Below are 26,656 nucleotides of genomic sequence, written 5' to 3' on the forward strand. Positions count from 1 at the left end.
ATTTCTTTGTTTTGGCTCCCAATTGTGTGGCTCCCAATCAGGCACAGCTGAAGCTCGTTGTTGCTGATTGGGAGTCACACATAAGGAGCATGTTTTTCCTTTGGGTTTTGTGGGTAATTGTTTCTGTCACTGTGTTTCACCTGACAGGACTGTTTGGCTGTCAGTTTTCTCATTTTGTTTTGTGTAGTGTTCTTTAGTAAATGAAATATGATGAACAATAACTCCGCTGTGTTTTGGTCCACTCTCTCTTCAGACAGCCGTTACAGAATTACCCACCAAAAACGGACCAAGCAGCGGAGGTAGGAGAGGCACCAGGAGAAGGACTCATGGACTTTTGAGAAAATGGAGAGGATCGTTCAGGATTCCTGGAGATGGGAGGAATTACTGGACGAAGGTGGACCATGGGCTCAGGCTGGGGAGTATCGCCGCCCGCAGTGGGAGATCGAGGTGGCGATAGCTGAGAGGCGCTGGTGTGAAGAGAGGGAGCGCAACAGGCACGAGAGGCAGCCCCCAAAAAATGTTGGGGGGGGGGGGCACACGGGGAGTGTGGCGGAACCAGGAAGGAATTCTGGGCCAACTCCCCGTGCTTACGGCAGGCAGAGCAGTACTGGTCAGGCACCGTGTTATGCGGTAAAGCACACGGTGTCCCCAGTATGCGTTCATAGCCCGGTGCGCTATAGGCCAGCCCCCCGCAAGTGCCATGTGAGCGCAGGCATCGAGCCAGGACGGGTTGTGCCAGCTCAGCGCGTCTGGTCTCCAGTGCGCCTTTTCGGGCCAGGGTATCCTGCACCGGCTCTGGAAACACTGTCACTAGCGTCTCCAGGGCGCTGGGAGGGTCCAGTTTGCCCAATGCCTGCTCTCCGCCTGTGCCGGGCCAAAGTGGGCATTCAGCCTGGAGTAAGCATGTCGAGCGTACATACCAGAACTCCAGTGCTCCCCCACAGCCCGGTTTATCCTGTGCCTCCTCCTCGGTCCAGGCCTCCAGTGGGTCGCCCCATCCTGGTCCGTCCTGTGCCTCCTCCTAGGTCCAGGCCACCAGTGGGTCTCCCCATCCTGGTCCGTCCTGTGCCTCCTCCTAGGACCAGGCCACCAGTGGGTCTCCCCATCCTGGTCCGTCCTGTGCCTCCTCCTAGGACCAGGCCACCAGTGGGTCTCTCCATCCTGGTCCGTCCTGTGCCACCTCCCAGGACTAGGCCTCCAGTGGGTCTCGTCTGCCCGGATCAGCCAGAGTGGCCCGCCTGCCCGGATCAGCCAGAGTGGCCCGCCTGCCCGGATCAGCCAGAGTGGCCCGCCTGCCCGGATCAGCCAGAGTGGCCCGCCTGCCCGGATCAGCCAGAGTGGCCCGCCTGCCCGGATCAGCCAGAGTGGCCCGCCTGCCCGGATCTGCCAGAGTGGCCCGCCTGTCCGGATCTGCCATCGCCGCCCGCCAGCCGGGCGCAGCCATCGTCGCCCACCAGACCTTCGGCGCGGCCAGGTGCGCCACCTAAGAGGGCGACGCCAAGGGTGGGGCAGAGGCCACGTCCCGCACCTGAGCCGCCGCCGTAAGAAGGCCCACCCAGACCCTCCCCTTCAGTGTCAGGTTTTGCGGCCGGAGTCCGCACCTTGGGGGGGGGTAATGTAACGCCCTGGCCATAGAGAGGGGTTTTTTGTTCTTTATTTTGGTTAGGCCAGGGTGTTACATTGGGTGGGCGTTCTAAGTTCCTTTTTCTATGTTTTTGTATTTCTTTGTTTTGGGCCGTGTGTGGCTCCAAATCAGGCACAGCTGAAGCTCGTTGTTGCTGATTGGGAGTCACACATAAGGAGCATGTTTTTCCTTTGGGTTTTGTGGGTAATTGTTTCTGTCACTGTGTTTCACCTGACAGGACTGTTTGGCTGTCAGTTCTCTCATTTTGTTTTGTGTAGTGTTCTTTAGTAAATTAAATATGATGAACACTAACTCCGCTGCGTTTGGTCCACTCTCTCTTCAGACAGCCGTTACAGCAACAAAGCATCCTTCACTCATGCTGCCAAACATACCCTCGTAAAACTGACCATCCTACCGATCCTCGAATTCGGCGATTTACAAAATAGCCTCCAATACCCTACTCAACAAATTGGATGCAGTCTATCACAGTGCCATCCATTTTGTCACCAAAGCCGCATATACTACCCACCACTGCGACCTGTACGCTCTCGTTGGCTGGCCCTCGCTTCATACTTGTCACCAAACTCACTGGCTCCAGGTAATCTACAAGTCTCTGCTAGGTAAAGCCCTGCCTTATCTCAGCTCAATGGTCACCATAGCTGCACCCATCCATAGCATGTGCTCCAGCAGGTATTTCTCACTGGTCACCCCCAAAGCCAATTCCTCCTTTGGCTGCCTCTCCTTCCAGTTCTCTGCTGCCAATGACTGGAAACGAACTGCAAAAATCACTAAAGCTGGAGACTGTTACCTCCCTCACTAGCTTTAAGCACCAGATGTCAGAGCAGCTCACATATCACTGCACCTGTACATAGCTCATCTGTAAATAGCCCATCCAATCTACCTCATCCCCATACTGTATTTATGTATTTATCTTGCTCCATTGCACCCCAGTATCTCTACTTGCACATTCAACTTCTGCACATTCTACCATTCCAGTGTTTAATTGCTATATTGTAATTACTTCACCACCATGGCCTATTTATTGCCTTACCACTCTTATCCTACCTCATTTGCACATGCTGTATATATATTTTACTACTGTATTATTGAATGTGTCATGTCCTGACCAGTAAAGGGGTAATTTTGTTATTGTAGTTGGTCAGGACGTGGCAGGGGTGTGTTTGTTTTGTGTGTTTCGGGGTTTTTGGTTTATGTTCTATGTTTTCTATTTCTATGTGGGTTTTCTAGTTTGTCTATTTCTATGTTAGTTTTGGGAACGACCTCCAATTAGAAGCAGCTGGTTGTCGTTGCTTCTAATTGGAGGCCATATTTAAGTGGGGTTATTTTCTCTTGTGTTTGTGGGTGGTTGTCTCCGTGTATAGTCGCAGTACCTTACAGGACTGTCGTTCGTTTTCTTGTTTTGTTTAGTGTTAACGGTTAAAATAAAATATAAGTATGGACACTTACCACGCTGCGTATTGGTCCGATATTTCTTACTCATCAGAAGACGAAGAATATGACAGAACCACCCACCAAAAGAGGACCAAGCAGCGGAGGAAGGAGCAACAGAGGAGCTATGTAGAGTTGTGGACATGGGAGGAAATATTGGCTGGAGAAGGACCATGGAAGAAGGCTGGAGAAAACCGGGAATGTTATGTGGGAACACGGCTGGCAAGGAAGCCTGAGAGGCAGCCCCAACAAAAAAATTTGGGGGGCACACGGGGAGTTGGAGTAAGTCAGGCAATAGGCCTGAACCAACTACTCGTGCTTATTACGGGGAGCGACGGATCGAGAAAGCACCGAGCTATGCGGAAATGCGCACTGTATTGCCCAGACACATTCAAAGGCCGGTGCAATTGGTGAAAGCTCCTCAGTATGGCCAAGCTATTGTGAGCACGCAGCCAGGAAGGGTTGTGCAGGCCGTATGCTCCAGACCTCCAGTGCATCTCCAGGGTCCAGTTTACCCGGTTCCTGCTCCTCGCACTAGCCCTGTGGTGCGTGTCCCTAGTCTGGCGCCTCCTAAGCCAGTTCCACGGACCAGGCCTCTAGTGCGCCTGCCCAGTCCAGTACGTCCTGTTCCTGCTCCTTGCACTATTCCTTCAGTGCGCAGCCATAACCCGGTAGAGTCAGTGCCTGCTGTGAGCACTCGGCCCTTAGTGCGTCTCTCCAGTCCGGTGAGACCGATTCCTGCTCCTCCGATTCCTGTGTTTCGGGTTTATGTTCTATGTTTTCTATTTCTATGTGGGTTTTCTAGTTTGTCTATTTCTATGTTAGTTTTGGGGACGACCTCCAATTACAAGCAGTTGGTTGTCGTTGCTTCTAATTGGAGGCCATATTTAAGTGGGGTTATTTTCTCTTGTGTTTGAGGGTGGTTGTCTCCGTGTATAGTCGCAGTACCTTACAGGACTGTTGTTCGTTTTCTTGTTTTGTTTAGTGTTCACGGTTAAAATAAAATAAAATATAAGCATGGACACTTACCACGCTGCGTATTGGTCGGATATTTCTTACTCATCAGAAGACGAATTTTATGACAGAATGTATGTTTGTTATTTCCATGTGTAACTTTATGTTGTTGTATGTCTAGAACTGCTTTGCTTTATCTTGGCCAGGTCGCAGTTGCAAATGAGAACTTGTTCTCAACTAGTCTACCTGGTTAAATAAAGGTGAAATAAAAGTAGTATCACAGGGAGACCAGAATATATTAGCTGATCTAGCAGTAGTATCATAGGGAGACCAGAATATATTAGCTGATCTGGCAGTAGTATCACAGGGAGACCAGAATATATTAGCCGATCTGGCAGTAGTATCATAGAGAACAGAATATATTAGCTGATCTAGCAGTAGAAAGACCAGAATTGTAACGAGGATCGTATAAAGGGGACCAAGGCGCAGCGTGTAGAGTGCTCATATTTACTTTTAATAAATATACTTTTAACAAAACAACAAAAACGACCGACAACAGTTTCGTCAGGTGAACTACACTAAACAGAAAACTACCCACAAAACCCAGGAAGAAAAACCCCTACTTAAATATGATCTCTAATTAAAGGCAACGAGGTTCAGCTGCCTCCAATTAGAGATCAAACCAAACAATCCTAACATAGGAGAACTTAAACATAGAAATATAAAACATAGAAAACCCCAAAACGCCCCCTGTCACGCCCTGACCAACTCTACTATAGAAAATTACATCTTACTAGCGTCAGGACGTGACAGTACCCCCCCCCCAAAAGGTGCAGACTCCGAATGCAACAAAACTAACAAAAAAACAAAAAAAACAAAAGGGAGGGTAAGGGAGGGTGACAATAGTCCATGGCGACTCATATGCAACACCCAGAACCTTCCTCTTCTCCCGATCCTCCAGCAACGGAGGTGGCTCTGGCTCAGGGCGAAACCTCCATTCCGCCCGTGGATTCCTCTGCTTCTGTAACATAAGCCTGTAAATCATTATTGGAGGAATCGGATTGTAGATCCTTACCGGAATACCTGTGCTGTAGACCACTACTGGAGGTTCCGACCTCCAAGCCGCAGCTGAAGGCTCCGGGCTGCAGGCAGCGGCTGAAGGCTCCGGGCTGAGGAGCGTCGTGTCGCTGGAGGCTCCGGGCTGAGGAGCGTCGCTGGAGGCTCCGGGCTGAGGAGCGTCGTGTCTGGAGGCTCCGGGCTGAGGATGCGCACTGGAGGTCTGATGCGTGGGACTGGCATAGGTGGCGCCAGACCGGTAACACGCACCTCAGGTCGAGTGCTGGAAGAAGGCACAGGACGTACTGGGCTGTGGAAGCGCACTGGAGGGAGAGTGCGAGGAGCAGGAATCGGTCTCACCGGACTGGAGAGACGCACTAAGGGCCGAGTGCTCACAGCAGGCACTGACTGTACCGGGTTATGGCTGCGCACTGAAGGAATAGTGCGAGGAGCAGGCACAGGACGTACTGGACTATGGAGGCGCACTGGAGAGAGAGTGCGAGGAGCAGGCATAGGACATACCGGGCTGTTGAGACTTACTTGAGACCTGGTGTGTATCGCCGGTATCACTTGTTCCGGAACTTCCACACACTTCTCAGGTTGAGTACGGGGAGCTGACTCAGGTGGCACCAAACTGACGACACGTTCCTTTGGGAAAAACTGGTGTGTCCTCCACCAACTCAATAGCTCTCCCATTTCTCCCTTCTCGAAATTCTCCCTCTTCTCCCAGATTGGCTCTGGTTTGTGCCTCGGCTCTGCCGACTGCTCCATGTGCCCATGTGTAGCCTCTCGTGCTTCCTAGGTACGCTCCGATAACGCTCGATTACCTGGCCCCAAGTCCAGTCCCTCCTCTCAATCCACTCCTGATGTGACCAGGTGTCCATCTCCTCCCGAGCACGCTGATTGATCCAGTAATTGTGGGTAGTTATGTAACGCGGGTCGTATAAAGGGGACCAAGGCGCAGCGTGTAGAGTGCTCATATTTACTTTTAATTAAAATACTTTTAACAAAACAACCGAAAACAATAGGAACTGACTCCACCCCCTCACACACCTTTTCAGCCTGGTCCCCATAGGAACTGACTCCACCCCCTCACACACAAAAACGACCGACAACAGTTCCGTCAGGTGAACTACACTAAACAGAAAACAACTACCCACAAAACCCAGCAAGAAAAACCCCTATTTAAATATGATCTCTAATTAAAGGCAACGAGGTTCAGCTGCCTCCAATTAGAGATCAAACCAAACAATCCTAACATAGAAATAGAAAAACTAAAACTTCAACATAAAACATAGAAAACCCCAAAACACCCCCTGTCACCCCCTGACCAACTCTACTATAAAAACAATGACATCTCACTAGTGTCAGGACGTGACCAGATAGGAGTCATAGGGAGACCAGAATATATTAGCTGATCTGGCAGTAGTATCACAGAGAGACCAGAATATATTAGCTGATCTGGCAGTAGTATCACAGGGAGACCAGAATATATTAGCTGATCTGGCAGTAGAATCACAGAGAGACCAGAATATATTAGCTGATCTGGCAGTAGTATCATAGGGAGACCAGAATATATTAGCTGATCTGGCAGTAGTATCATAGGGAGACCAGAATATATTAGCTGATCTGGCAGTAGAATCACAGAGAGACCAGAATGTATTAGCTGATCTGGCAGTAGTATCATAGGGAGACCAGAATATATTAGCTGATCTGGCAGTAGCATCACAGAGAGACCAGAATGAATTAGCTGCCAGTCTCACACTTATATCAGCAAGAGTAAAATAAAACCAAAGCAAATCTCTTAATTATTTTCGATTTTTTAAGGTGCAATCTGAGATTCAAACAACAACAAAGTAGTTTTCTAAACACATTTTTTTTTTTGTGGGGTAAAAAAACAGAGAGATAGAGCTGGAGTAATGTAACCACTCTAAAATGAATCCCAGATTGGCCCTTTAAGCCAGTATTCAGCAGTGAGAGTTTGACGGGAAAGTTAACCATAACAGATTGTAATTGTAGACAGCTCTCACCTGGTCGCCTGGTGCTGGAACTGTTCTGTTTGCTCTCCTTATAAACCAGCTGTTTGATCCACAAGGTCGGAGCCGTAATCTCTTCAACGAGAGTAGAGAACAGGTAGAGAACAGGGGCGCGTTTAGCAGGATAGAATGTTTTTGGAACGTTCAGAAATATGCTACGTAGAACAAACATGCCTCTCATGACGTGTAGTAAAAGGAATCACGTCGGCTCTGTTCATGGAATTTCCATTTGCAACGTTTGAGAACGTGGACCGGGTACAGTCAGAATACATCAGCGACAGAAACTACAGTACAGTATGAAGACAGGCTAAAACTGCTTCTCCAATAGAAATCCCCGATCACACTTGTTGGCAATGTCATGGAGACGTTGACTAGCTAAACTCGTGCGTAGAAACACGTCATCGGGTCTAACGGTCGTGTTTTGTCGAACTGTGCAGGCCATCAAATCAAAGGCGCTCCTCCGATAGAAAGTTGTTTTTGACAAAAATGAAAACCTGTCAGTTTGTCACATTCACAACGTTGAGGTAACGACAGGTTCAGCTACTGAACGTCAGTTTGTCACATTCACAACGTTGAGGTAACGACAGGTTCAGCTACTTAAAGCATTGGCTCGAACCTAGGACACATTTTTCACATCTCCCATTGACTTGGCAAACCCTAAACACTGGTCTGGTCGGTCAAGTCTGCTTCGCAATGCGTTCCCGGAAGTTTTACGATGTTACACCTCTGGGTTTGAAAACTCTGTGCTATAACATATATAGGGGGTTGGAGCTGTGGGCTCAGCAACGAGATAGAGGCAGAACGACAGTATATGATTAGGGATTCTATATGTGATTCTATGATATTAGTAACCTACAGGGTCATACATCGACTTAGTAACCTACTGGGTCATACATCGACTTAGTAGCCTACTGGGTCATACATCGACTTAGTAGCCTACTGGGTCATACATCGACTTAGTAACCTACTGGGTCATACATCGACTTAGTAACCTACTGGGTCATACATCCGACTTAGTAACCTACTGGGTCATACATCGACTTAGTAACCTACTGGGTCATACATCGACTTAGTAACCTACTGGGTCATACATCGACTTAGTAGCCTACTGGGTCATACATTTACTTAGTAACCTACTGGGTCATACACCGAGTTAGTAGCCTACTGGGTCATACACCGACTTAGTAGCCTACTGGGTCATACATCTACTTAGTAGCCTACTGGGTCATACATCGACTTAGTAGCCTACTGGGTCATACATCGACTTAGTAGCCTACTGGGTCATACATCGACTTAGTAACCTACTGGGTCATACATCTGACTTAGTAACCTACTGGGTCATACATCGACTTAGTAACCTACTGGGTCATACATCGACTTAGTAACCTAAGTCGATGATGACGAGGGCAATGATGAAGATGAGGAGGAACAATGAAGAACCTACCATCCCCATCTGGTAGTGTAGGGGTCTCCATGGTGGGCGTGGGCTTGGCGCCATCATCTGGGTTGAGAGTGAGAAAGAAACGGAAAGAGACTACCATTATTGAGGTTAATACAATCTACTCTCCAGAACTGTTGAATGGTTGGGATTTGCACATGGCCCGGCCAAGAGCTCAGAAAAGAAAGGACAGAGAGAGAGAGAGAGAGAGAGAGAGAGAGAGAGAGAGAGAGAGAGAGAGAGAGAGAGAGTGAGAGGAAGAGAAAGAGAGACAGAGTGAGCGCGAGAGAGAGAGAGAGAGAGAGGGAGAGGAAGAGAAAGAGAGAGACAGAGTGAGGGAGAGGAAGAGAAAGAGAGAGACAGAGTGAGCGCGAGAGAGAGAGAGAGAGAGTGAGAGGGAGAGGAAGAGAAAGAGAGAGACAGAGTGAGGGAGAGGAAGAGAAAGAGAGAGACAGAGTGAGCGCGAGAGAGAGAGAGAGTGAGAGGGAGAGGAGAAAGATAGAGACAGAGTGAGCGAGAGAGAGAGAGAGAGAGAGAGAGAGAGGATAGTAGGAAGGAGGGTCTCCCACATCTCTCACTTTCGTACACAAACAGACCACACATTAACTCTCACAAACTCTTGTCTCACACGCACACACACACACACACACACACACACACACACACGGAAACCTCTATAACCCACCCCCTCCCACCAGTACACTGTTCTACCCACATTAGAATAAGACAGAGCAGGTTAAGACTACCCCTCCAAAAGGTTTAACCTGTTCTCACAGCTCTCTGTTCTGTGATTGTATCATCATTAAGGAATGCCCAGAGAACCCTGACATGGAACAAGAACACCTAGTGATGGTGGCTATACAGTATGCCGTAGAAGAGAAACCTATGTAAATGTCCTCTTTCTTGCTTAGAAGAGCGAATTTAGTTGACCTGAGGACTTCCAGAGGACATTAGTGTACTGTTATCAGCCAGCCTACCATACACTCCAGATAGTTTACTGTGTACTGTTATCAGCCAGCCTACCATACACTCCAGATAGTGTACTGTGTACTGTTATCAGCCAGCCTACCATATACTCCAGATAGTTTACTGTGTACTGTTATCAGCCAGCCTACCATATACTCCAGATAGTGTACTGTGTACTGTTATCAGCCAGCCTACCATACACTCCAGATAGTGTACTGTGTACTGTTATCAGCCAGCCTACCATATACTCCAGATAGTTTACTGTGTACTGTTATCAGCCAGCCTACCATACACTCCAGATAGTGTACTGTGTACTGTTATCAGCCAGCCTACCATACACTCCAGATAGTGTACTGTTATCAGCCAGCCTACCATATACTCCAGATAGTGTACTGTGTACTGTTATCAGCCAGCCTACCATATACTTACCTAGATGTTGGGTAGATATACCACTGTCTCCTGTTTCCTTTGGGTCCGTCAAGCAAACCACAGAGGACCCTGGTCACTTACAATACCAGTCAGGCAGTCAGGTGGCGCAGGTAGAAAATCAAGTGGATTCAAAGGTAACATGTGAAGATCCCTCCGAAGGTACCAATATGCTGCTGTCAGCTGTTGCTATTGACGTGGGACCTTTTCTGATCTGGGCTACAGCCAAAGTCCTGCTGTGTAACTGTAGGGCCTCACAGTGTGTGTCACAATGACAACTTAAATGTGTTGCTATAACCCAGGAGCTGTCCTGCTCTGTTATAACGTGTTGCTATAACCCAGGAGCTGTCCTGCTCTGTTATAACGTGTTGCTATAACCCAGGAGCTGTCCTGCTCTGTTATAACGTGTTGCTATAACCCAGGAGCTGTCCTGCTCTGTTATAACGTGTTGCTATAACCCAGGAGCTGTCCTGCTCTGTTATAACGTGTTGCTATAACCCAGGAGCTGTCCTGCTCTGTTATAACGTGTTGCTATAACCCAGGAGCTGTCCTGCTCTGTTATAACGTGTTGCTATAACCCAGGAGCTGTCCTGCTCTGTTATAACGTGTTGCTATAACCCAGGAGCTGTCCTGCTCTGTTATAACGTGTTGCTATAACCCAGGAGCTGTCCTGCTCTGTTATAACGTGTTGCTATAACCCAGGAGCTGTCCTGCTCTGTTATAACGTGTTGCTATAACCCAGGAGCTGTCCTGCTCTGTTATAACATGTTGAAGACCGGCTTCATCATCCAGGCACCCCCCCCCCCTTACCGGTCCCCCACTTGTTCTCCCTCCCACTCCTGCCAGTAGGCTGTACACCCCCCCGGGGCTTGCCAATGACAACAGTCAGACATGTCTGTAGGTTATGTATATATTTCAGGGCTGATATTCCACAGAGGAATGGGGCCTGGGGGGGGTCAGAGCCTGGGGGGGTCAGCAGCGTGGGGGGGTCAGAGCCTGGGGGGGTCAGAGCCTGGGGGGGTCAGCAGCGTGGTCCTGGGGGTTAGCCTTTGGTGTGAGATCAGGCATCTTTTACTTTTCAACACATATGGTGGAGAAGCCTAGAAGATTAATAATTGTTAACACATAATAAAAAATGTAAAAAAAACAGAAACTGCAAATACCTTTACCACTTTAATTGGGTATTTCATATATTTAGCAGAATGGCAAATCTGTGCCATGATGAAACTAAGAATCGATATGGTAATTCATATATTTAGCAGAATGGCAAATCTGTGCCATGATGAAACTAAGAATTGATGCGGTGAGAGGGGGAGATGTTTGAGTGCAGTGCATTTCATCTGTACACAAATATGGACTTTTCACAGAGAAATGAATTACCCAAACAAACACACCCACACACTATGAGAATGGTGCTGGAGGGAACAGCAGCCATTTTACAGCTCCTGACCAATGCAATTTTGTTCATAATGTTTCCACCATCGTTTCCTATGACAAAAAAAAAAGCTACTGGACATCAGAACAGCGATCAATAACCTCGATTTGGATGAAGATTTCTACGTCAGTGTGTCGGCGGTAGAGGACATACTGCTCATCCCGGACCAGGCCAAAATCACAGACACTTGAAAAAAGAACGTCTATTGTTCTCTCATGAACAACACACAGCTGTTCCAGACGACTGCGTGATTTAAAACCTTTAAACAGTTTAACATTCACAAGGCCGCAGGGCCAGGCGGATTACCAGGGCGAGTACTCCGAGCATACGTTGACCAGCTGTCGAGTGACTTCGTTGACATTTTCAACTTCTTCCTGACTCAGTCTGTAATACCTACATGTTTTCAAGAGAGACCACCAATAGTCCCTGTGCTTAAGAATGCCAAGGTAACCTGTCTTAATGACTATCGCCCTGTAGCACTCACATCTGTAGCCATGAAATGCTTTAAAAGGCTGGTCATGGCACACATCAACACCATCATCCCAGACACCCTGGACCCACTCCAATTTGCACACCGCCCCAACAGATCCACAGATGAGGCAATCTCTATTGCACTCCACACTGCCCTCTCCCACCTGGACAAAACGAACACCTGTGTGAAAATGCTGTTCATTGACTACAGCTCAGCGTTCAACACCATAGTGCCCTCAAAGCTCATCACTAAGCTAAGGACCCTGGGATTAAACACCTCCCTCTTTAACTGGATCCTGGACTTCCTGACGGGCCGCCCCCAGGTGGTGAGGGTAGGCAACAACACATCCGCCAAGCTCACCCGCAACACAGGGGCCCCTCAGGGGTGTATGCTTAGTCCCCTCCTGTACTCCCACGACTCCAACACCATCATTAAAGGAAAGGTTCACCCATATTGAATGTTATATTGTTTTTGGTGCACCTCTGAGTGATATTCTATTGATTCATTTTTCATTTACATTTTAGTCATTTAGCAGACACTCTTATCCAGAGTGACTTACAGTAGTGAATGCATACATTTCATAAATTTTCTGTGCTGGCCCGCCGTGGGCTGGCCCCCCGTGGGAATCGAACCCACAACCCTGGCGTTGCAAACACCATGCTCTACCAACTGAGCTACAGGGAAGGCTGGGTCATTTCATATGTTCATGTGTATCTGAGTTATTGGCGCTCAAGCAGGCAGAAAACCGACCAGTATGACGTAGCACGTTTACAATTTTTCTTACTTTTTAACTCTGCATTATTGGTTAAGGGCTTATAAGTAAGCGTTGAAACGGTAAAGTCTACACCTGTTGTATTCGGTGCATGTGACAAATAATATTTCATTTGAAAACACACACACACACACACACACACCACAGCTGGTGGATCTCGGCTCACCTTTTCTCCCGGAACTAGGAGGCCCAGATGGTTTATCAGTTACTGACCCTTTAAAGAGAAAGCACAACATTTATACAACATCTGTTCTACCGGACAGTACAAACACACACACACACACACACACACACACACACACACACACACACACACACACACTACACACACACACACACACACACACACACACACACACACACACACACACACACACACACACACACACACACACACACACACACACACACACACACACGTTCTATTCTATAGGACCGACAGACAGTAGAGAAGTCTCCTGTAGACCTTCAGTATAGGATAGAGACCAAGGTTAGACTCCTCACCTCACTAAAACCTTCTGACTGACAAGAGGATATTAGTTTGGCTACACCTTCTATAAGAGTAGCAATCATAACCAAACAATGTGGTCCACTGCCCCAGACCCCCCCTGTAACAGTGAATATCATTCCTCTTCTCTGAGCATGCAGATAGTCAAGCTTGGTTGGCATGCACGGGTTCAGAGGGCATTGACAGAATTCAGAATTCAATAGACAATCCAACCAATTAGAATTAATATAAGAGGGAAAGAGTTGAAATTGAATGAATGAATGAATGAATGGAGGCGATTGGAAGTAAAGTTACTACCTGACAACTTGTCACTTGTCCCAGCATGAGTTCCCATAAATTCACGGAAGTTTCCTGCAAACGTATGATGATGTAAGATGGTTGACAGGCGATAGAGAATGAACAGGGGCAGTTGATAATGTGGTAGAAGGCGCTGGAGACGGCTGAGTTGGGTGGCGAGTTGTTTCAGCACACTCTTAGAAAAAAAAGGTGGCATCTAGAACCTAAAAGGGTTCTTTGGCTGCCCCCATAGAACTATTTTTGGTTCCAGGTAGAACCCATTTCCAACAAGGGTTCTACCTGGAACCCAAAAGGGTTCTACCTGGAACCCATAAGAGTTCTCCTATAGGGCCAGCTGAAGATCCTTTTGGAACCCTTTTTTCTAAGAGTGTACTGCACTTCAAGTTTGGGATTCCTGAGGTTACAGTTCTTCAGAAAGTATTCTCACCTCTGGACTTTTTCCGCATTTAGTTGTGTTACAGCCTGAACTAAAAAAATATATTTTTGTCACTGGCCTAAACACAATACCACATGATGTCAAAGTGGAGTGATGTTTCATTTTTTTTACAAATCTGAAATGTCTTGAGTCAGTAAGTATTCAACCCCTTTGTTACGGCAAGCCTAAACAAGGTCAGGAGTAAACATTTGCTTAGCAAGTCACATAATAAGTTGCATGGACTCACACTATGTGCAATAATAGCTCATTTCTGTACCCCACATATACAATTATCTGTAAGGTCCCTCATTCGAGCAGTGAATTTCAAACACAGATTCAACCACAAAGACCAGGGAGGTTTTCCAATGCCTCGCAAAGAAGGGCACCTATTGGTAGATGGGCAAAAAAATTATAATAATGACATGGAATATCCCTTTGAGCATGGTGAAGTTATTAATTACACTGTTGATGGTGTATCAATACACCCAGTCACTACAAAGATACAGGCATCCTTCCTAACTAGGTTCTCAGTTGCCGGAGAGGAAGGAAACCGCTCAGGGATTTTACCATGAGGCCAATGGTGACTTTAAAACAGTTACAGAGTTTAATGGCTGTGATAGGAGAAAACTGAGGATAGATCAACAAAATTGTAGTTACTCCATAATAGAGGGGGGGACCAAGTCACTATTATTCAAGTCACAAGCAAGTGTCAAGTCACAAGGTCCAAGTCTCAAGTCCAGTCCCAAGTCGTGCATTCTAAAACATGTCATGTCAAGTCTCAAGTCAAGTAAAAAAAAAAGACAAAAAAATACATGCAACGACTTCTTATTTATTGACAAATCTTATTTATTGAGGCTAGCAGACAGCCATTTTCATTATTTTGATGACGCAATTGTAAAACAGGGCGCTTGCTGTCCTAAGGGCATGACATCAGCAGAACGCAAGGCAGGTTGATGTGCTCAGAGTATACATTTATTTACAAGTCTCGGGCATCCAATGGTGAAAGAGCCTTATCATACAGTAGATTTTCCAAATACACATGGGCAATAGCCCCAAAAGTAATAGCCTCTATATCAGGCTTAACCTGTCCTATCTGAATGGACACAGGTAGAGGGCCAGACTGTACAGCCTCCCCTTGAGAAATCAAATGGAATCTATTTAACAGGAGCTCAGACAGGTAAGCATAATACAACCACATGGCCCCCAGGACCATACAATTACCCAAATGCCAATTACAAACCAATAAACGAGTCCTACAACATAAAAAGACAATATCCACATCCATTGTTACACTGGTATATTCGTATTAAATCAGACTTAATGATTATGAATTATATTATTAATGATATTTCAACACAGTGGCAACCATTCAGGACCTGTTTTGAGCCCCACCTGTTATTTTGGCATTAATACGTGTCACATATCCGTTTTTCAACAACAACAACAAAAATTCTATGAGTTACTAAAAGCCGCATACAAACACGGTCTCTTTTTTTTGGCTTTCTTGAGCAAGGCAGCTCCAAAATGTAGCAGGGTTGTCACTCATGGGGACTAGTTGCGCCGTGATTGGCTCAGTGTTCTGTCACTCAAGGGGACTAGTTGCGCCGTGATTGGCTCAGTGTTCTGTCACTCATGGGGACTAGTTGCGCCGTGATTGGCTCAGTGTTCTGTCACTCAAGGGGACTAGTTGCGCCGTGATTGGCTCAGTGTTCTGTCACTCAAGGGGACTAGTTGTGCCGTGATTGGCTCAGTGTTCTGTCACTCATGGGGACTAGTTGCGCCGTGATTGGCTCAGTGTTCTGTCACTCATGTCACTCATGGGGACACTACGTCACCGCAAAATCTATGGGCAGAGCTCGAAAATTCAAGCATCCTTGGGTGCTGCCATAGATTTACATAAAAAAATACCCATCCGATAAGGCTCAATGTCATTGGCCACAGATCAAATCACGTCAAATCACGTTATATCTACCGTAGCTTTGATTGGACTGATTATGTCAACATCATACTTTCAAAATCTTAGCTAGCAGTCATCATCATGAATCAAGTCGACAATCTACTGGCAAATCCTTTTAAACTCTTGTCATATAAAGATAAATTATAGATAAAATGTATCGGTGCTCATCAGCCATTGTACATAAACATTACACAACGAGTTGGAAATCTGAAATTCAACAAGGAGTGGTTTGGAAGGAATCAGTGGCTAACTGCTTGTGTTGCAAAGCAATTACTAGCCTGCTATTCAGTGTAGAGGGTGTGTGGTCCAAGTTTGGGTTTAAGGGTCTCTTTTCCAAGCTTAAATAGATAAACATTCACATGAAAAGTGTAATACATTAGCCATGCTGTCAATGCAAAACAACTGGAAACTCGGAACTGGGAAATCTCAGAGTTCAGTGAGTTCAAGGCAACGTGGGACAAAATGAGCTCCGACTGGGAAAATACTTGTTGAACAGTCATCCAACTCGGAATTGCAAGTTGGGAACTCGGGCCTCTGACTTAAAGATCACTGACGTCATGATTTGACCTTGGTCTTGAGAGCACCATACATCCAGAGAATAGCCAGACCTTGATGACAAATTTGCCCAAAAGAAGGACTGCTGCCCCACCTTTCTGTTCAAGTGAGCACAGCACAACAACGTGAGTCCAAAAATGTATGCTGCTGCATAAATGATGTAATATGCCAGGGAGATATGTATACTGTAGCTAAGAAAGTAATACTAAGTGTATGTTGTGTAGTAAGCTGTTAGTTGCCCATGTGCCTTACCCTAATAATGTGGTCCCTTTCCCCCTCATAACTTAGCCTACTGTTCTGACTTGTAAAAGCTTTCATTGTCTGCTTATATGCCCTGTTTATTTACCATACGGTTCTGACTTGGTGTACAAGGAGAATACTGTAAGAACGGATAAGAACGGCCCATGTTCTGAATTCTGTCGCTGTACATTTCAAAAGTGCTGAACAAAAATAGTTATATTGACTACATCCGTCTTAGCTCACTCATTAATGCCTTAATCAAAATTACGGATTGTCTCTTATCTGCTTGTCGTCCCCTTATGCCATAGTGTGTACATGTCAATTGTCAGTGGAAACCACATTTGTTTAAAATAAGCAAGTCAGCTATGTTTTTTAAAAGGCAGTAAAAGAGGCTGAATGAACTGTTTCGCTGTCAGACAAGGATCTGCTGATAGCCAGGTGTAGCAGTGGTAAGGATTCACTCCATGATGCTGAAAAGAAAGCTCTGCTGTTGGGACAGCTTTTATGTAGGCCCTAACAGTTTGTGGGCACCGTTTGTCACCGTTATAGTGCAGTGAATGTGTTGTGTTTCGTAGTGGCATTGCTGACATGCATTAAAAAAAATGTACATCTTGGTGGGGCAAATCATTTTCTCTTATTCAATCATCATCATTCCTTATTCAACATTCTGACTCCAAAGCGTGGAGAGCAGGCCACGTAGCCTATTTCTATACGCACTGAGGCACGCGCTCCTACCACGCACAACCAGAATGACAGAGACACACGGAACCCTGACATAACCTGGGAAACATGAACAAAGGAAAACATTAATTGAATTAAATGAACATAACTTCTACCTCAAGAGTCTTACAAATGTTCATCTGCACTATAAACGTCACACCCACTCCGAGCAGGCCAATAAATGATTGGCTAAATTAAAATGTACAATGGGCCTATCAAACATGAAACAGAAATCTACATGTTGTAATAAACTGTACGGGGATGTAACACGCTAGCAGTTGTTGTATTAGATGTAATATAGATTTACCACATAGGGCCTATGCATTTAAATGTGTGAAAGCAACACCAAAGATTTCAACAAGAGAACAAAGAGCTCTCCATTGGCGGGATTGGAGAGACGTTCGAGACTCTCTGTGGAGAGACGTGCGCCTTCGCCACAGTAATAATTAATTCCTATATTTTCACGTTTGCGCTGCACCCGATCCTATAGCTGTACAGCAAAATCAGCAATCTGTTTGCTAGCTCACACAACCTGTATTGATTGACAGTTTGCTGGTCCAATCAGAATGCTGAGTGTGCATTTCACTAGCCAATCTGTTGAAACTTGGATGTTTTTTTTTCACAAGGGTGATGCTGCAGCTACTGTCTATGGCTGCGTGTAGAGTAATCCACGTAGTCTCTGTCACAAAATGAGTGACAAAACATTAGAAAACATGGCCAGATAAATTCAAGTCATCTGTCTCATGTCAAAGTCGAGTCCCGAGTTTTGAGGCTCCAAGTCCAAGTCAAGTCTCAAGTTATTTTATTTTCAAATTTGTGAGTCCAAGTCATGTGAATATATTCCAAATCCTGTTTAACCACAAATTACTAAAATAATACTGCAAAAAAAAACAAGGCAAAACAATTAACGTTTTTGTGCCGAATACGAAGTCTAATGTTTGGGGCAAATCCAATACAGCACATTACTGAGTACCACTCTCCATATTTTCAAGCGAAGTGGTGGCTGCATCATGTTATGGGTATCCTTGGAACTATTAAGGACTTGGGAGTTTTTCAGGATAAAAAAGAAACAGAATGGAGCTAAGCACAGGAAAAATCCTAGAGGAAAACCTGGTTCAGTCTGCTTTCCACACACTGGGAGATGAATTCACCTTTCAGCAGGACAAAAACCTAAAACACAAAGCCAAATCTACACTAGAGTTGGTTACCAAGAAGACAGTGAATGATCCTGAGTAGCCGAGTTACAGTTTTGACTTAAATCTACTTGAAAATCTACGGCAAGACCTGAAAATGGCTGTCTAACAATGACCAACAACCAATTTGACAGAGCTTGAAGAATGTTTTAAAGAATAATTGGCAAATGTTTCACAATCCAGGTGTAGAAAGATCTAACGAGACTTACCCAAAAAGACTCACTGCAATAATCGCTACCAAAGGTGATTTTACAAAGTATTGACTCAGGGGAGTGAATACTTACAGTACCAGTCAAAAGTTTGGACACACCTTTGTGTGGACTCTGTGTCCACACTTTTGACTGTTACTGTATGTAAATTAGATATATCTGTATTTCATTTTCAACACATTTGCAAAAATGTATAAAAACATGATTTCACTTTATCATTATGAGGTATTGTGTGTAGATAGGTGAGGGGGAAAAAATTGATAATTTTGGAAGGCACTGTAATTGAGATTGGAAATTCAGTTGAATTTGAAATATAATTTCTAACTGAAATGGAAGCAGGGTGACGTTTATTGCCATGAATCTTGACAAAACGGTTCGATTTAAAATCAGATTTCGTGACTTTGTTGCAGTACCAGCTAATGACCAGTGCAGAACTGCCTACATGGCAAGATTCACGACAATAAATGCCAACCTGCAAAATGTAATTGATCCCAACCGTGACCAGCTTTAGTGTTACTGAGAGATGTGACAGCCTCATGTCTGTCTGTAGACTTGACACACATACTTGGGATTCCACATTATTTCACTATTCCCAAAATATTATTATTACATTTTTTTCCAGATATCCGGATAGTTTATATTCTAATAAAAAAATAAAAAATCTAACGCTCTTGAATCTTGACCAATCAGAATGACGCAAATGCACATGACAGAGGTAAACAGCTGACATCTCCTGTAGTTTTTCACTAAAAACAACAGTGAAACAGAAGTCAGATTTTTTGCCATGATATAGAAATGATTATTTTATTTAAAAAAAAGTTTATTTGGTGTGTGTTTTGCATTGATCTGTGTCAGGTCTTGTGGAAACTGTTAGGGGCGGACGTGTTAATGCTATTTGAAGTGCAGATAATAGCATAGCATAGCGATGTCATGGCAGACTGGAGGCTTTAAATGTGCAGCAGTAGCTCAACGCACAGTTATAAAAAAAAACTACCTGCAAAAATGTTGTTCTTTTATTAAAATTAAGTATTTTCAAATGTCATGGTATAACAATGTCACAAGGATAATCTAATTTAATTTACAGTATAACAAAGATTTTTTTCTATGTCAAAATAGGCCTTTATTAAGAAATAAAATCTAAAAACAATGTACCACTCAAGTAATCGAATACTAACGTTGGTTCGGATATCCGGATAACCGTGCTCATTTCTAACACAGGCACACAGAGTGAAATAAATACATTTGCAAGAAACAATAATGAAGATATTGGACCTTATGCAGGACAAAAGATTGTGAGATCTTAGTGGTTTTATCATATCGTACATTGCAGTAAATGCATTCCCAAAATACCAAATGATTTGTTCTTGGCCATGACTGGACATGTTTCCGTGCTGGTTTGGAATTGTTGTTGATGCTGATTGGAAGAATGGGAGAGGAGGATGCTGATTGGAGGAATGGGTAGGAAGAGGGCGTGGTGTAGAATGTGGAGCAGGTGAATCAAAGAGAATAGAGACAGGGGTGCTGGTTGTTGTCTCAGTAGCCAGAGGTAAGCATGTGATCCCTTTCTCCTCCTAAATGTAGACCACCTGTGTTAGCTCAGCAGCACCTATCTGGCACTAGCCATACTAAGCTCAGAGAATGATCTCTTTCTCTCAGTGGGAAAATAACAGTCATTATCAGAAAGTGTTCCCATCCAGTTCCAGCATAGCTGTATCTCTTTGTCCCTGGCCAATCTGCCTGCCTAAGAAGTGATCAAGGGGGTGAGAGGAGGGCTTTAGAGAGAGAGTCTTTCTGACTGTGGAAAAATTAAGAAACAGTAGAGGAGAGGGGTGAGGAGAGAGAGGAGAGGGGTGAGGAGAGAGAGGAGAGGGGTGAGGAGAGAGAGGAGAGGACAGGAATGAGGAGAGAGGAGAGGGGTGAGGAGAGCGAGGAGAGGACAGGAATGAGGAGAGAGAGGAGAGGGGTGAGGAGAGAGAGGAGAGGATAGGAATGAGGAGACAAAGGAGTGAGGAGAGAGGAGAGCAAGGACACGGTTAGTCCTGAGATGGCAGCTGGAAACTCTTCCCCCATCCCCAGAGGTGGACCTTCTGGATTGAGTTCACTATGCCCCTGTAGTCACCTTACGACTAGGATAGCAAACATGTGTGTACAGTTGAAGTCGGAAGTTTACATACACCTTAGCCAAATAAATTTAAACACATTTTTTCACAATTCCTGACATTTAATCCTTGTAAACATTCCCTGTCTTAAGACAGTTAGGATCACCACTTTATTTTAAGAATGTGAAATGTCAGAATAATAGTAGAGAGAATGATTTATTTCAGCTTTTATTTCTTTCATCACATTCCCAGTGGGTCAGAAGTTTACATACACTCAATTAGTATTTGGTAGCATTGCCTTTAAATTGTTTAACTTGGGTCAAACGTTTCGGGTAGCCTTTCACAAGCTTCCCACAATAAGTTGGGTGAATTTTGGCCCATTTCTCCTGACAGAGCTGGTGTAACTGAGTCAGGTTTGTAGGCCTCCTTGCTCGCACACGCTTTTTCAGTTCTGCCCACACATTTTCTATAGGATTGAGGACAGGTCTTTGTGATGGCCACTCCAATACCTTGACGTTGTTGTCCTTAAGCCATTTTGCCACAACTTTGGAAGTATGCTTGGGGTCATTGTTCATTTGGAAGACCCGTTTGCGACCAAGCGTAACTTCCTGACTGATGTCTTGAGATGTTGCTTCAATATATCCACATGATTGTCCTCCCTCATGATGCCATATATTTTGTAAAGTGCACCAGTCCCTCCTGCAGCAAAGCACCCCCACAACATGACGCTGCCACCACCGTGCTTCACGGTTGGGATGGTGTTCTTCGGCTTGCAAACCTCCCCCTTTTTCTTCCAAACATAACGATGGTCATTATGGCCAAACAGTTATATTTTTGTTTCATCAGACCAGAGAACATTTCTCCAAAAATTACAAACTTTGTCCCCATTTGCAATTGCAAACTCTGGCTTTTTTATGGCGGTTTTGGAGCAGTGACTTCTTCCTTGCTGAGCGGCCTTTCAGGTTATGTCGATATAGGACTCGTTTTACTGTGAATATAGATACTTTTGTACCTGTTTCCTCCAGCATCTTCACAAGGTCCTTTGCTGTTGTTCTGGGATTGATTTGCACTTTTTGCACCAAAGTACATCTCTAGGAGACAGAACGCGTCTCCTTCCTGAGCGGTATGACGGCTGCGTGGTCCCATGGTGTTTATACTTGCGTAATACTGTTTGTATAGATGAGCGTTGTACATTCAGGTGTTTGGAATTTGCTCCCAAGGATGAACCAGACTTGTGGAGGTCTACAATTTTTTGGGCTTATTTCTTTTGATTTTCCCATGATGTCAAGCAAAGGGGCACTGAGTTTGAAGGTAGGCCTTGAAATACATCCACAGGTACACCTCCAATTGACTAAAATGATGTCAATTAGCCTATCAGAAGCTTCTAAAGCCATGACATCATTTTCTGGAATTTTCCAAGCTGTTTAAAGGCACAGTCAACTTAGTTTATGTAAACTTCTGACCCACTGGAATTGTGATACAGTGAATTATAAGTTAAATAATCTGTCTCTTAACAACTGTTGGAAAAATGATTTGTGTCATGCACAAAGTAGATGTCCTAACCGACTTGCCCAAACTACAGTTTGTTAAGAAGAAATTTGTGGAGTTTTTGAAAAACGAGTTTAATGACTCTAACCTAAGTGTATGTAAACTTCCGACTTCAACTGTATATACCCTACCATGCAGGACAGTAGCCTGGCACAGCTCTGCCAACTGTACCATGTGTTTGGCACAGCTCTCCCAACAGTACCATGCAGGACAGTAGCCTGGCACAGCTCTGCCAACTGTACCATGCAGGACAGTAGCCTGGCACAGCTCTGCCAACTGTACCATGCAGGACAGTAGCCTGGCACAGCTCTCCCAACGGTGCAGTAGCCTTGCACAGCTTTCCCAACAGTGAGTGGCAGGTCATACACATGGCTTTAACGATCCTGATCCTAAAACCATAGCCCACCTAGCACTACCCCTCTCTCACTGTAGAAGTAATCCCATGTGCTCTTTTCTATCTACCAACTATAGTCACTCAGGCTCAGATACTGACCATCCATCTCACTCTGGCATAGCACGTATACACTTTAGTTCTGTCCTGTAGAAAAAGCTCTACCAAGTGAGCAGTACTCCTGTATCTAATCTCTAACGGTACCTGAACACCCAGCCCTGTCTCTAATCTCTAACGGTACCTGAACACCCAGCCCTGTCTCTAATATCTAACGCTACCTGAACGCCCAGCCCTGTCTCTAATCTCTAACGGTACCTGAACACCCAGCCCTGTCTCTAATCTCTAACGGTACCTGAACGCCCAGTCATGTCTCTAATCTCTAACGGTACCTGAACACCCAGCCCTGTCTCTAATCTCTAACGGTACCTGAACACCCAGCCCTGTCTCTAATCTCTAACGGTACCTGAACACCCAGCCCTGTCTCTAATCTCTAACGGTACCTGAACACCCAGCCCTGTCTCTAATCTCTAACGGTACCTGAACACCCAGCCCTGTCTCTAATCTCTAACGGTACCTGAACACCCAGCCCTGTCTCTAATCTCTAACGGTACCTGAACGCCCAGCCCTGTCTCTAATCTCTAACGGTACCTGAACACCCAGCCCTGTCTCTAATCTCTAACGGTACCTGAACACCCAGCACTGTCTCTAATCTCTAACGCTACCTGAACACCCAGCCCTGTCTCTAATCTCTAACGGTACCTGAACACCCAGCCCTGTCTCTAATATCTAACGGTACCTGAACACCCAGCACTGTCTCTAATCTCTAACGGTACCTGAACGCCCAGCCCTGTCTCTAATCTCTAACGGTACCTGAACACCCAGCACGTCTCTAATCTCTAACGGTACCTGAACACCCAGCCCTGTCTCTAATCTCTAACGGTACCTGAACACCCAGCCCTGTATCTAATCTCTAACGGTACCTGAACGCCCAGTCATGTCTCTAATCTCTCAAGGTACCTGAACACACAGGGGTCCTGTTGTGCACGGAGGAACCGCTGACTGGTTTGCCGTCGGTGGTGACGCACCAGCAGTATCCTGTCAGAGTGTGACACTGCACCTGCAGAGAGCAGAAAGGACAGGACAGAGACAGGTGGGAAACAGGTACATGTATACTGGAGGGTTCATGACGACAATGGTGTCCCAAAACGTCCAGGTTTTTCAAAGAAAAGCAGAGAAAGTCTACTATTATTCCTCCCAACCGGGATTTCTGACTTCCTGGAAAGTTTCCGTTTTTTTTTAATTGGCTCCCAGAGATGAAGACTCCTGAGAGAAACAGACCTGGGCGAAGGTTCCGTCCTCATTGCATTCTGGGATGAAGATGGACTCCAGAGGTCTCTTAGCCAGCTCCAGAGCCTGATTCCTCTCCACCCTGCACTTAGACTGGCCTCCATCTGAAATACAACCACAAGGACAGCTATACTGCACCTGCATTCATTCACTGTCACCAGCATTCAAAACTACAGCACAGGAGGTTGGTGGCTCCTTAATTGGGGAGGATGGGCTCGTGGTAAAGACTGGAGCGGAGTAGTTTCCAGGTGTTTGATTTGCTACGTTCCAGCCATTCACTGTCCCAGCATGAACAACCAGTGGACAGGGATACCTGCATTCACTGTCCCAGCATGCACAACAGGTATACAGAGGTAGGACCTTAATTTGATCAGTCATTTGTTGCTGTGAATTTTTAAAATGTGTATTGTATTTGAGTTTTAAAAATGCTTCTAAAGTTGTTTTATATCCACTTTGAAATGTTAGACTTGATTTCCCCTAAAGAAAGATCTATCAACCCATACAAAATTTTTTTTAATGAATTATAATCCACATAATAGTTTCCTGTGGCTGCAGGATTATTATTCTGCTGTAACAAACTGGCTAAAATGAACATCCGAGGGCTGTACTTGTATTAACTGAAACATCCCAACCCACTGGCTCACCTCTGCTAGCAACACACTCTCTGTGCACCTAATTTATACTAATTTATACTAATTTAAACTGAAATCTCAACACTTAATTTGACAGTACATTTCAGACGTTTAAAAACATACAAATATATATTTTTTGGTATCACAGATTTTATGTGAAAATTGACAGAACAAACTTCACTTAGAGTCATTAGACCATATGATCTGTGAACTGTACATGGTGCAGACTACATCTTGGAGTCATTATACTCTTTATAGTGTTCTCTAAAATATGGAGTGTATCTCATGATTTTTTCTTAATATTAACAACATTTGAAATATATATTTTGATAGTCCAGGGACCCCCCTCCCATTGCAAACCGGCAACCCAGGAACCCCCATCATACGTTAGTAATACAATTCCTGTCTTGTTTTATATCAGGTGAATGATAATGACAAGGAGAAGTAATTAACCTTTTAAAATGAATAGATTTGGTAGATAGTTTTTCATTATTTCAACCCCACATTATGATTGGAAAAGGGCTCTGTTACTTTAGAAGGCTAGGTAGCAGAGTGGGGTCTGTTACTTTAGAAGGCTAGGTAGCAGAGTGGGGTCTGTTACTTTAGAAGGCTAGGTAGCAGAGTGGGCTCTGTTACTTTAGAAGGCTAGGTAGCAGAGTGGGGTCTGTTACTTTAGAAGGCTAGGTAGCAGAGTGGGCTCTGTTACTTTAGAAGGCTAGGTAGCAGAGTGGGGTCTGTTACTTTAGAAGGCTAGGTAGCAGAGTGGGGTCTGTTACTTTAGAAGGCTAGGTAGCAGAGTGGGGTCTGTTACTTTAGAAGGCTAGGTAGCAGAGTGGGGCTCTGTTACTTTAGAAGGCTAGGTAGCAGAGTGGGGTCTGTTACTTTAGAAGGCTAGGTAGCAGAGTGGGGTCTGTTACTTTAGAAGGCTAGGTAGCAGAGTGGGGTCTGTTACTTTAGAAGGCTAGGTAGCAGAGTGGGGTCTGTTACTTTAGAAGGCTAGGTAGCAGAGTGGGGTCTGTTACTTTAGAAGGCTAGGTAGCAGAGTGGGGTCTGTTACTTTAGAAGGCTAGGTAGCAGAGTGGGGTCTGTTACTTTAGAAGGCTAGGTAGCAGAGTGGGGGTCTGTTACTTTAGAAGGCTAGGTAGCAGAGTGGGGTCTGTTACTTTAGAAGGCTAGGTAGCAGAGTGGGGTCTGTTACTTTAGAAGGCTAGGTAGCAGAGTGGGGTCTGTTACTTTAGAAGGCTAGGTAGCAGAGTGGGGCTCTGTTACTTTAGAAGGCTAGGTAGCAGAGTGGGGTCTGTTACTTTAGAAGGCTAGGTAGCAGAGTGGGGTCTGTTACTTTAGAAGGCTAGGTAGCAGAGTGGGGTCTGTTACTTTAGAAGGCTAGGTAGCAGAGTGGGGTCTGTTACTTTAGAAGGCTAGGTAGCAGAGTGGGGTCTGTTACTTTAGAAGGCTAGGTAGCAGAGTGGGGTCTGTTACTTTAGAAGGCTAGGTAGCAGAGTGGGGTCTGTTACTTTAGAAGGCTAGGTAGCAGAGTGGGGTCTGTTACTTTAGAAGGCTAGGTAGCAGAGTGGGGTCTGTTACTTTAGAAGGCTAGGTAGCAGAGTGGGGTCTGTTACTTTAGAAGGCTAGGTAGCAGAGTGGGGTCTGTTACTTTAGAAGGCTAGGTAGCAGAGTGGGGTCTGTTACTTTAGAAGGCTAGGTAGCAGAGTGGGGTCTGTTACTTTAGAAGGCTAGGTAGCAGAGTGGGCTCTGTTACTTTAGAAGGCTAGGTAGCAGAGTGGGGTCTGTTACTTTAGAAGGCTAGGTAGCAGAGTGGGGTCTGTTACTTTAGAAGGCTAGGTAGCAGAGTGGGGTCTGTTACTTTAGAAGGCTAGGTAGCAGAGTGGGGTCTGTTACTTTAGAAGGCTAGGTAGC

The 26,656-nt window shown here is 45.2% G+C and overlaps 1 protein-coding gene across 16 annotated transcripts in view; it reads right to left on the reverse strand.

Moving 5' to 3' along the window:
- Positions 1-26,656, reverse strand: part of smoc1 (SPARC related modular calcium binding 1) — a 139,873-nt gene that overhangs the window by 65,746 nt on the left and 47,471 nt on the right. For 7 of the 16 annotated variants that reach the window (XR_006761546.1, XR_006761550.1, XM_045706556.1 and 4 more), the window contains 6 exons: positions 24,099-24,211; positions 23,778-23,877; positions 13,434-13,487; positions 12,795-12,842; positions 8,564-8,653; positions 7,114-7,194 (listed from right to left, as the gene is read on the reverse strand). Coding sequence is in view for 14 of the 16 variants with exons in the window: in XM_045706556.1 (XP_045562512.1) it covers positions 7,114-7,194; positions 8,564-8,653; positions 12,795-12,842; positions 13,434-13,487; positions 23,778-23,877; positions 24,099-24,211 (486 nt within the window). In the remaining 2 variants the exon portion in view is untranslated. The remainder of the gene's footprint in view (positions 1-7,113; positions 7,195-8,563; positions 8,654-12,794; positions 12,843-13,433; positions 13,488-23,777; positions 23,878-24,098; positions 24,212-26,656) is intronic. The other 9 variants (XM_045706584.1, XM_045706558.1, XM_045706567.1 and 6 more) reach the window with 7 other exon arrangements.

The sequence above is a fragment of the Salmo salar genome, chromosome ssa01, assembly GCF_905237065.1.
Source record: "Salmo salar chromosome ssa01, Ssal_v3.1, whole genome shotgun sequence".
Classification (NCBI taxonomy): domain Eukaryota; kingdom Metazoa; phylum Chordata; class Actinopteri; order Salmoniformes; family Salmonidae; genus Salmo; species Salmo salar.